The sequence below is a fragment of the Talpa occidentalis genome, unplaced genomic scaffold (genome assembly GCF_014898055.3).
Source record: "Talpa occidentalis isolate TD23 unplaced genomic scaffold, MPIMG_talOcc4v2.1 talOcc4.853, whole genome shotgun sequence".
In the NCBI taxonomy this organism is placed as follows: Eukaryota; Metazoa; Chordata; class Mammalia; order Eulipotyphla; family Talpidae; genus Talpa; species Talpa occidentalis.
Window position 1 is genome coordinate 6,437 of NW_023605254.1, and position 12,364 is coordinate 18,800.

At 36.2% G+C, this 12,364-nt stretch overlaps 1 protein-coding gene across 1 annotated transcript; it reads left to right on the top strand.

Moving 5' to 3' along the window:
• Positions 1–374: 374 nt before the first annotated feature.
• LOC119235051 (olfactory receptor 4F4) lies at positions 375–1,307 on the top strand. The gene has a single exon (XM_037498091.2). The coding sequence runs from the start codon at positions 390–392 to the stop codon at positions 1,305–1,307; it is 918 nt and encodes a 305-aa protein (XP_037353988.1). The 5' UTR covers positions 375–389.
• The last annotated feature ends 11,057 nt before the right edge of the window (positions 1,308–12,364 follow it).

Sequence of the window (12,364 nt, forward strand, 5' to 3'; positions counted from 1 at the left end):
GAGCTAAGATGTGGGCTAAGAATATAAGCTGTTTTTAGATTTACAAAAAAAGGGGATAAAGGTAGGTGATAGTATGGACTTAGAGAGTACAATGGACAGCAATTTTATTAGTAATATGCCCAGCAAAAAGTGCAAACACTGCAAAAACTTGGAATATATGAATATAAGGCATAGTCAGTGGGGGAGTGTGGGATAAAATGTTGAGTCTACATTGCTTGCATTTTGAATATCTTTATAACAAACTATAGAAAGTCATTATGAGTGAGCAGAATTATTGAAAATGAAGCTTTGAATTTCAATATAACTCTGACTTCCTTCTTATTATCTTCTCCAAGGTGACTACAGAGATTATTTCCTGGAACAAATCAATAAGTGAAACAAATCACTCCATGGTGACTGAGTTCATTTTTTTGGGACTGTCCGATTCTCAGGAACTGCAGATTTTCCTATTTGTGTTCTTTTTTGTATTCTATATAGGAATTGTGTTTGGAAACCTTCTTATTGTCACAACTGTAACTTCTGACTCCCACCTGCACTCACCCATGTACTTCCTGCTCGCTAACCTCTCACTCGTTGATCTGTGTCTGTCCTCAGTTACAGCCCCTAAGATGATTGCGGACTTTTTCCGTAAACGCAAAGTTATCTCTTATAAGGGCTGCCTTACTCAAATATTTCTCCTTCATTTATTTGGTGGGACTGAGTTGGTGATCCTTATAGCCATGGCCTTTGACAGATATATAGCAATCTGTAAACCCCTTCGCTACACTACAATTATGCGAGGCAATGTATGTATTGGCATTGTGACAGCTGCATGGGGGACTGGCTTCCTACACTCAGTGAGCCAGTTGGCCTTTGCAGTGAACTTACCCTTCTGTGGTCCCAATGAAGTTGACAGCTTTTATTGTGACCTTCCTAGGGTCATCAAGCTTGCCTGCACAGACACATACAGATTGGATATCATGGTCATCGCTAACAGCGGTGTGCTCACTGTGTGTTCTTTTGCTCTCCTCATTGTCTCCTACACTATCATCTTAGCGACCATCCTGCATCGCCCTTCAGACAGGTCTACTAAGGCTCTGTCCACTTTATCTGCTCACATCACAGTTGTTCTTTTGTTCTTTGGACCATGTATCTTCATTTATGCCTGGCCATTCCCCATCAAATCATTAGATAAATTTCTTGCTGTGTTTTATTCTGTGGTCACTCCTCTCTTGAATCCAATAATATACACACTGAGGAACAAAGACATGAAAAGTGCAATGAAACGGCTGAGAAAATGGAATGTGAATTCTAGGATAAAATCTTAGATCTTAGACCAATCTGAGATAAGGACATAGCATATTATCAAACTGGTAAATTACTTAGTAAAGGTCATGAAAATTTTACCTTTCATTTTCTTAGCAATTGTCAAAGAACTTTTACATACATTGCCTCAATTTACCCTTTGACAATCTTGTACTTTAAATATTTAGGTACAGATGGAAGTTTAATATCATGCTTTGCAAATATCTCACTAATTCTCAGAAATATGAAAGACATAAATGTGTTAGAATTTGTACAGCCCTTTGTGTTCCTGAGTGACACAGAGGGTAAGAGAAGATAAAAACTAGCCTAGTTTCTAAGATTTTGTTAGATTTTTGTTTGGCTCAATTTCCCTAAACTCATAAAGGTGCCACACACCTAACCAAAAGCTACACTTAGTGATAAAAAATATATGTCAACTTTTTTTTTGACCATCTAATAAAATTATTATGAAATTAGCATTATTTTTATATCTTCATAATCAGCATTTCTCTTTAAATGCTGTATGTACATAACTCAAAAAGGAAAAGCTGGTGAGGTGATTTTAAGAAAACAATTTTTCCTAAACATTTAAGTGTTAGTAACAGTCTACATTGAGTACTTTTATATATTTAATTAATTAAACACAAACACATTGGATTTCCTAAAGTACATCAAACATCTTAAAAAACTAACAAAATATTATCAAATGCTTACAAAAATTATTATATAACATTGATTTTTAAGTTGTGAATACCATGCATATAAAGTTATTCATCATATCCACATTTTAATTATTATTTTTATGAGGTTTAAAAAAAATTCCTATTCTGAATTTAAGTTCACCACCTATCACTGTAACACTATGTCACCTATTACTATAATATTATGTTACCTATCACTATAACAGGCATGAAGTACTTTCTAAAGAGTTATAGGAAGAGTGAGTCTGACAACAAGAAATTTGCCTTATAGATACCTATAATATTTTGGTATATATCTGCTCACAGAGCAATAAACAGTATTTAGAGAGATCCAAGTTTTTCAGCATGTCAGCACAAAGTATATCATTTGGACCTATCTATGTCATTTTCCACTGTTAGTTTTAAGAGTGCAAGATTGTGTGTTTGTTTGTTTTTCTTTTTTTAACGATGTGTCGTTATTTTATATCCTGCTTTGTTTTTCACAATATGGCATTTCTCCCCTCAAGTGTGGTCACCCTAGTTTTCCTACCACCAGAGCATCATAGTCCTTCACAATAGTCTATTAAAAGCAAAAATTTCCAAGTTAAAAAGAGATGGCTTCAACTCTACTTAGCCGTACAAACCATAGCAATGGGCACATTGTTTAACATTCATAAGCTTCAGTTTTCAGTATTCATATATGTAAAAGGGAGATAATTCTTATACACAAGATTATTTAAGGGTAATGAAACAATAGGGTAAGTAGCATATTTGGTGGCATATTTTCAGGATTCAATAATTATTAGGAACTAATTATTATTAAGATCATATAAATTCTATATATCCACAAGCCAAGTTCTCAACATTTATTTTATGCCACATGCTCAAGGGATAGGGCCCATTCCAGTTTTAACAGATGTTCATTTGAGGGCATAGCAGTTAAGTGGAAGCGTACAGATTTATGTGAAAGCATGTACTCATGCACAGATACTCTATCCCCCTAGGAAGGATGCCAAAAAGACGATGTAGAAGTGGAGGAAAGTATTGGTTAAAGAAATGCTTGACAAGTGAGTGACAAATAGCTGTTCTGTGGTAAGAATCACTAATGATTACTAATTCTAAGTATAAAAGGAATGTAGTTTTTCAAAGTGTGGTGTGAATTAATAAGGAGAACCAGATGATGAAAGGATTAGGATTATGTTTACCCAGAAAAAAGAGAATAGAAACTCCATGAGTAGCTTAAAAGCAGAAGAAAATTAGTATATGATTAATTATAGTCTCTCAAATTGGTGGAGAAATGAAGGACCTATTAATACGATAGTGGAATAACTGGATAGTAAGATGGAAAAAGATAGATATATTGGAACTAATCCTCATGCCAGGACAATTTCTCAATGTATTCAAATATAAATCTACATAAACAATTTTAAAATACAAATATCTTTATAATCCATGGATATAATAAATATTGATAACATGAACCTTATTAACTACAATCAATATTTTACTACTTATCAATATTACCACTATACTACTGTACAGTATCAACTACTTATCAATAAATTTAACAACATAAAATTAAAGATTTCACTGCATCATAAAACTATGAGAAAAGTAAAAAGATCAATCATACACTAGGGGAAAGTATTTTCAACCCACATCAAAAGATTGATAGTTTTTTTTTTTTAAGATTTATTTTATTTCTAAAAGAACTGGGGTACAGGCCAGATGTGTGGGAGGGTGAGAAGACTCACCAGAGACAGAGCAGGCAGACTGACCAAAACACATTGTTGAGGGGAGTAGCTGGTGAGACAGGAAGGTCTGACACACCATGTGGGCCACTCCGTTACTGGCAGTGATTGAACCGCCACTGCAGAGGCTGCGGACAGCCTCACAGCACTGTGCTCAATGACCTGCACCACCAGGGAGGCCCAAAAGATTAATAGTTTTTTGTTTTTTTAAAGATTTATTTATTTATTTATACAAGTACTGGGTACAGTCAGAAGTGCGGGAGGCTGAGAGAATTCACCAGAGCCAGAGCCGGGAGCAGAACAGGCAGACTGACGAAGTACACTGCTGAGGGGAGCAGCGGGCATGGCAGGCGAGGTCTGCGCGCCATGTGGGACCCTCCCCTGTGGTCAGGGATCGAACCGGCGCTACAGAGGCTGCGGGCAGCTTCGTAGCCCAGAGCTCAACCACTGCGCCACCAGGGAGGCCCAAGATTAATAGTTTTAATACACAAAGAACTTCTAAAAAAAGAAAGCATAAGATGGGCAGAATAAATGAATTTACAGTTCATATAAAGGAGATAAATAATTCTATACACATGAAAAAATGTTCAAACTCTCTCATATTAAGATATATGCAGAGTAAAACTAAAGTAAAACATTAATTTTGACTTGAAAGATATCAAACATCTGATGTCAATATTTAACAATATAACTTGTTGATAAAGCTATAAAAGGCATTTACAAGGATTCTTGATGAAAATAAAAAATGGTATAAATTCTTGACATTTCTGCAAAATTGACTATGCTACTAACTTTTGGTCCAGCAATTCTATTTCTATTCTCTATATTTGCAAAAAATATAAAATTATCAATGTACAAGGTTACTTGTTGGTGCATCATTTTTAAATGCAAAAGAATGGAAAACACCCAAATGACAATAAGGACTACATAAATTATGTGCATATATTATACACCATTAAGCTACTATATAAATGACTGAGAAATATTTCCAACTACTGCTCTGAAAAAAATCTATAAGGTATATGATAAGTGAAACAGGAATTTCATTAGAATATCTTTAGCATGCTAAATTGTATGCTAAAATGTGGAGATGTATATACATGTATATGGAAAATTTATATGCATGTGCAACTTACACATTTTATAAATACAGACATACATATACTTTAAATGGTAAATAAAAAGTAATTTTAAATGTTTTTTTTTTTTTTAAGGAGGGAGGAGGAAACAAGGCAAAGGAAAAGGATAAAAGCTAGATTTTTCTGAATGTCTTATTTTATAGCTTGTCTTTGAAAGCATGTAAATGCTTTTACATAAATAAAATTACATAAATTTTCACCTTCTGCTATATTATGCTGGGTGGCTCCTGTTACTACAGAGGTGACCTCACCTCGTTTTTTTTTTTTTCATTTTTTGTGACTTTCATGCTCAAATCTCCACCTTTCTTACAATGTAGCTCTTTGATTTTTCTTTCTCCCTCACTCAACAACATAAGTGTGGGTCTAGTTTGTCCCCAAAGCCTGCCTTGTTCATAAGCATCTGATTCTAGGCACTTTTCACCAACACCTGAGATGTATGGGCCTGAAATAATTAGGCATCTTTGCAAAAGTCACATAGAGACTCTTTTTCCTCTTTCTTCCTCCATGGATCGACTTATTCAGAACAGCCATGAATATTCCACCAGACCGAAAGTAAATGTACTCAGTCCGAAATTAAATGTACTCACTTCTACAGAGATGAGTACAGTGAAAAAGAAAATTAAGGTCCAAGTGTTATAGGACAGGGAGAGGGGCAGCCCAAACCCCGCAAACCTGCCTATTTTAAATGGGTTCTGCCATCCGCCGCATCAACACAAAACATAGGAGACTTTAATGGGAAGGAAATTTAATAAAACTAGGAAACAATACAGGTAAGGCAAAGAGTCTAGTTTCTAAATGAAGCACCCAAAGTTACCCGTCCCCTCGTGGGTAAAAGTCCATCCATATGGGATCGGCCCAGAACAAGGCCCCAAAGCCTGCTACAAGTCTAAAGCATCTTCTAGTAGGGACCCACAGCAAAGGGTCACAAACAACCGGACAAGCCCGGAAGGAAAAGAGCAAAATCAACATCAAGATAAAAGCTGCCATTGTCACCTCCCCACAGGTCTCACCCACATCTGTGTCACCCAGTCCACGACCAAAAGACAAGCGCAGTTTCTTCACGTGTCTCTAGGCTCCATGCGCCTCCTCCAGGTCTCCTGGCTCCATCCTGCTTCCTCCCTCAGTCTCTTCACCAGCTTCTCCTCTTCCTGCTCAGCTCCACCCTTCCTTGGGTGGGGCAGGGAACCTCCCCCTTTCCTGGGGACCACCCTGTTGCACAAGTCAAGAACAGAACAGAATCCTGTTCTTTCAAATCCAGTGTGTATACTCAGTAATAGATTTCAGAGACAGAAATACCTTCAGCCTCCAGAAGATGAAAGAAATTTCCAATATTATCCTGAAATTTAGCTGCAGACAGGTTAAGACCTGGACCCAGAAATAGAAAGTGAAATAGAATAGGTGGCAGAACAACAACTGGCCAAAGTATTGCAACAGTTTGACTCAGGTCTGAAAACCTACAGAATACCCAGGACTCTGTATCTATCACCAGTGATGATTGGTGCGTATTTCTGAAGCCTTCCAAAAGCAGCCTGGAATGATCAGATGGTAATTAATAGTTCAGAACAGCAGAGAGAAATTTGTACAAAGATGTATGATGAAAGATTTTTCATATTTTCTGAGACTGGGACTATTCTTCAAAACCTCAATTGTGAAGTTTGTGTCAATGCTTCATTGATTTCTTCTGCCCTTTTACTCTGTTTTACTATGACCCCTAATTTTTTTCATTCTTCTAATTTTTTTAGAAAGATGTTTAGTGTTATGCTGCATCATGATAGTAATAGTGCCAGTTTAACTGGTTAGTTTATAACTTTAAGTAAAAGTAAAATATATATTTTAGTTAAAAAATAAAATGAAAAGAAATTTCGTGTACACTCATGCACATGCACACACACAGGAAAAAGGCTTTGCTCACAATATCTGCTGAGGTCAAATCTAAGCTGTAGCTGAAGGATCGTTTGCAGTCTGGGGTTTCTGAGAACAGTGTTGATAGAGTCTACATTGAGATGATGGTGATGGGTGATCACCCACACATCAGCTAAAGGAGTTGCAGCAAGCAAAAAAGCATATGCCCTGGATACTCTATAGCAGCAAAGTCCTCACCACTTACCTACCCTGCCTTCACCCCAGGCCCTGTGTTCCTGGAATACCACCCTCTTACGTTTCAGCCATTGTGACTGGTAATGAGCCCTTATGATAGAAAACAACAGAAAGCACAGCATCCAAAGATAATACATACGTCTTTCAAGTAAAACAAGAGGCCATCGCAGCAGGGCTGGGAAGGAAAACAATCTAGCCTAATCCACAGAAATAAACCAAAGCAAATGGACACAAAGGACTATAACAATGAAAATAGCAAAAATTGGCTAGGCCCAAATGGGCAAAAGAGGAGGTTCTATTCTTCATTCCTGAGAGGAACATACAATAGCTAATCAGAGGAACAATATACCTGGAGATTCCTGTGGCCTAAGGAAAAAATAAAATACTACTTGGACATAAGACACTGACACAGACTACCAGGAAGGACATGGAGAAGATTCACGTTTCAAACGGTACCCTAAAAAATGCAAGGAAAGATTCCCAACCTGGGTAGGTACTAAATATACAACCAAAACCAAGATACAACATTGTGAAACTACCAAGAATACAAAACAAAGACTTGAAGATCTGCTAGAGAAAACAAAAAGGCAACCTATAAAGTAACTCCCATGAGACATCAGAATTGTATAGGAAAAAAACTAAAAGTAAGGAGAGAATAATATGACACTTTCAAAACAGTTATATATAAAAGCCGCCTGCCATGTATACTCTAGCCTGCAAGACTCTGCTTCAGATATGAGGTAGAAATAAAGGCCTTCCCAGACAAACACCAGCTGAAGGAGTTTACAAACTCTAGACCTTCCCTGTAAGAAATATTGAATGGACATATAGTATCTGCACTAAACAAAAGAAAATCCAAAACCTCTGAACAAGGTAAAAAAATCAACAATTAAAGACATAATGGAAGGAGCAAATAGTCTTATATCAATAATTACCCTAAATGAACTCACCAATCAAAAGACACCGAGTGACTGGTTATTTCAGAAAGCAAAGACCAGCTTTCTGCTGTCTCCAGAAGACCCATCCATCTAACGTTCAAAGATGAGCATGGGCTCAAAGCAAATGGTGTAAAACAATACTACAAGCAAAAGGTAGCCTGCAAAAGGCAGGGACAGCCATACAAACATCACATAAAATAGACAGCTAAAAAAAAAAAAAAAAAAAAGGGAAACAAGAGACAGGGAGGGAAACTATGTAATAATAAAGGGATCAATATATCAGGATAACAATAAACAAGTTTAAAAGCTGAAACTGTCTGCAACACAATAGCATAAGGAGATTTAAAAACCCAATTTTCATCAGTAGATATGTCAATAAGACAGAAAATCAACAAGGAAAACAATCACCTTAAATGAAAATTAGAACACATGGGCTTAATATACATTTGTAAGGCACACAACCCCAGAAAACTGACTACGCATTCTTCAGCAGAGTACCGGAAACATTCCCAAGAGTTGACATATTGGGTCTCAAAATAAATGTCAACACATTCATAAAGACTGAAATCATATCAAGTATCTTCTCTCATTACAATGATATCAAATTAAAAATCATAAAAAGAAAGGGGGAAAATCCTGCAGTATGTGGTGACTGAAGAACACACTATTGAATGAGTGTAGTGCAATGAGGAAATCGAACAGGAAATGGAAAGTTTCTGAGAGACAACTGAAAATGAAGAGAAGGTAGATATACTGAAACTATGGGATGCAGCAAGTACAGTAATAAAATGGAAATATATAGCAATACAGGCCCACATCAAGAAACATCTAAGATCTCAAATAAATAGTGAAACCTTATACCTCAAATAACTAAAAAAGGAAGAAAAAGCAGAATAAAAAAGTCAGTAAAAGGAAGGAAACAATAAAAATTAGAGCAGAAGCAAACAAAATAGATATCATAAAGACAGTTCAAAAGATCAAGGAAGGGCCTCCCCGTGTGGCACAGCAGTTGAGCATTGGGCTGCTAATCTGCCCGCAGCCTCTGCAGCACCACCAGTTTGGTCCCAGGCCACCTGGTGAGGGTCCCACACTTCGCGCAGACCTCTCCTGCGGCCTGCTGCTCCCCTCAGCAGTGTACTTCGGTCCTTCTGCCTGTTCTGCTCCCTGCTCTGGCTCTGGTGAATTACCTCACCCTCCCACACTTCTCACTGTACCCAGTGCTTGTACAAATAAATGATAGATATATAGATAGATAGATAGATAGATAGATAGATAGATAGATAAATAGATGAAGGAAACCAAAAGCTGGTTCTATGAAAACTCTAGTAAACGGAATCAGAAACAAAAGAGGACTTTAAAAGGACATCTGAGAAATACAGAGTATCATAAGAGACTAGTATGAACATCAATATCCCAATACATTGGATAATATAGAAAAAATGGATAATTCTTAGAAACAAACTTTTCAAAACTGAATCAGGAACAAAAATAGAAAACCTGAACAGACAATTTTATAAGCAAGAATAGTGAAATGGTCGTCAAAAGTCTCAAAACAAAGTCCTGGGTCAGTTTCTCTACCGAGTTTTAACAAATCTATCCTTCTCAAATTTTCCAAAAACTGAAAGAATGTTTTCAAAGCCATTTTGTGAGGCAAATATTACCCCAATACAAAAGTATATAAAGACATCACAATAAAGAAAAACTACCTATTTCTTTGATAAATACACATATAAAAGTTTCAATTCTTTCAAAAAACAGAGCAAACATCACTGACAGTTAATGGAAACAGAGAAGATCCTGAGTAGACAAAGTAATCTTGATAAAAAGAAGACAAGAGGTAGCATACTCCCAGACATCAAACTACATGACACAGCTATAGTAATCATAGCATTATAGCATTTGGAATAAATATAGACATACAAACAGAACAGACCTAAAAAGACATATAGATGGCCAGCTGTCATCTGAAGAAATGTCCATCACTTATCCACATGGAAATGCAACTCATAACCACAATGAGATACCACCTCACAGCTCTGAGAAGAGCCCTCACAAAAAGTCCAGAAAGAGTACTGGACAGATATAGAGAAAATGGAACTCTCATTAACTGTTGCAACAATGAAGACTGGTCCAGTCCCTATGGAAAGCAGTATGAAGGCATTTCATAATATTAAAAATGGATCTACCGCATGACCCAGCATTTCCTCTCATAGGTATCTACCAGAAAATGCAAACACACTAATTCAAAGTGATAAATACACACTTATGTTCACTGTAACACTATCTACAAAAGAAAGTTGTGGAAAATACCTAAGTGCTCTAAGACATATGAGTGGATTAATAAGATGTTGATTATATATATATATATATATATATATATATATATATACACACACACACACACACTACACACACACAATGGAATCCTACTCAAAAGTATAAAAAAAAAAAAAACATGAAATCCTGCTATTTGCAACAACACGGATGCAACTGAAAAGGACTGTTGTAAGTGAAATGTCAGAAGTACAAAGACAAATATCAGATGATTTCATCCTTATGTGGAATGCAAACAACCTAAACAATGAAACAGAAAAAACTAAATCCAAACAAATCCTAGAAATCTAACCAGAGAATTGAGGCTATCAAAGAGGGAGAATAAGGAGTAGTGAACACAGTGGGGAGGGGAACGATGGATTATGGTGGAGGATTATGTGTTCCTTGCCAGTGGGTGTGATATGGAAACATACATATGAAGAAGTGTGAAACTACACCTCTAAAACATAGACAACAGGCCCTCCCCTGGTGGCGCAGGTGGTTGAGTGCTGTGCTATGAAGCTGTCCGCAGCCTCTGCAGTGCCCGTTTGAAGCGGGCCAGCCCAGTGAGGGTCCCACATGGTGTGGCAGACCTCTCCTCCCTCGCCCGCTGTTGCCCTCAGCAGTGTATTTCATCAGTCTGCCTGTTCTGTTCCCTGCTCTGTCTCTGGTGAATCCTCTCACCCTCCCACACATCTGGCTCATACCCCAGTTCTTGTATAAATAAATCAATCGACAATGTTATAAATGAATGTTACCTCAAAAATACAATTAAAATTAATAAAGTGAAATGAACTTTGCAAAAAAAAAAAAAAAAAACCCTCAGGAATCATGGGGAAGAATAAAAGAAAGTAACCATGTTTGTTTTTAAGAACTGCTCCAGAAAGCTTTTCCCCACACACTCCCAAATAAATAAATAAATAACCTGTCTTTTGTTTTTGCTTCTGTGAAATCTTTAAGTTCAGAGTCAATGCTATGCCTATAATCACTTCTATCAATATAAACTTCCCTCTTAGAAGTGCTTTTGCTTCATTCAATAAGTTTTGGTATGTTCTATTTGTGTTTATGTTTGTCTTAACACATTTTTTATTTCCCTTTGATTTCTTATATGACCCAGTGATTTTTTGAGTGCATTTTTTTCAATTTCCACACATTTGTGAATCCTCCAGAATTCTTCCTATTACTGATATCGAATTTCATATCACTTTGGTCAATCTTCTTAAATGTGTTTTCAATCTTCTTGAATATGTTAGGATTCATTTTATAGCCAACATATGTTCTACATGCAATATGTCTTATATGTATTAAGAATGTATATTCTGCTTCTATTGAGTGGAAACGTCTTTATTTTTGTGTGTTAGGTCTATTTGGTCATAGTGTTGTTCAAATCTTCTGTTCCCTTTTTTATTTACACCTGGATGATGTACCTTTTTTTGTAAGTGGGGTACTGATGTAACCCACCATTATCATATTGCTCCCTATTTCTCCATTCAGCTCTATTACTTGCTTTATATACTTCATGCTATGATGTTGGGTGTATAAATACTTACATTTTTTATGAAATGACCATTAGGCAATGGCCGAGAAGTATATCAGAACATGTTCAACATCCTATGTTATTAGGGTAAAACACATCAAAATCACAAGATATTATTTTATATCTACCATGAGTTCATATTTTTTTAAAAAACATAAAAAGGTAAGTGTTAACAAGGATGTAGAGCAATTTAAAACCCCATACACTTCTCAGGAGAAGACAAAATCATTCAATTACTTTGGGAAATATTTTTATAAATTCTTAAAATGCTAAACAAAGTTGGCATATTTTCCAGCAAGACCACTCTTAGGTACATACCCACAAAAATAGAAAACTAGCATTCAAGCAAAATTTATATACAGGTTGAAATCAGTACTATTCATCATAGCAAAAAATCAGTACTATTCATCATTCATCATCAACAGATGAACAGATAAACTAATGTAATGTGGCCATACAGTGGAATATTATTCAACTACAACACAAAAAGGAATAAAGTATTGACACATACAATAATGTGGATGAACCTCAAAACATGCTGACTGAAAGAATATAAAGGGTTACATATGACATGATTCCATTCATATAAAATATCCAATATAGGCAAATCCAGGGAAACACAGCA

What these genes read in the sequence shown, in the direction of transcription:
- LOC119235051 (XM_037498091.2), top strand. Translation starts at nt 390, where the DNA reads ATGGTGACTGAGTTCATTTTTTTGGGACTGTCCGATTCTCAGGAACTG.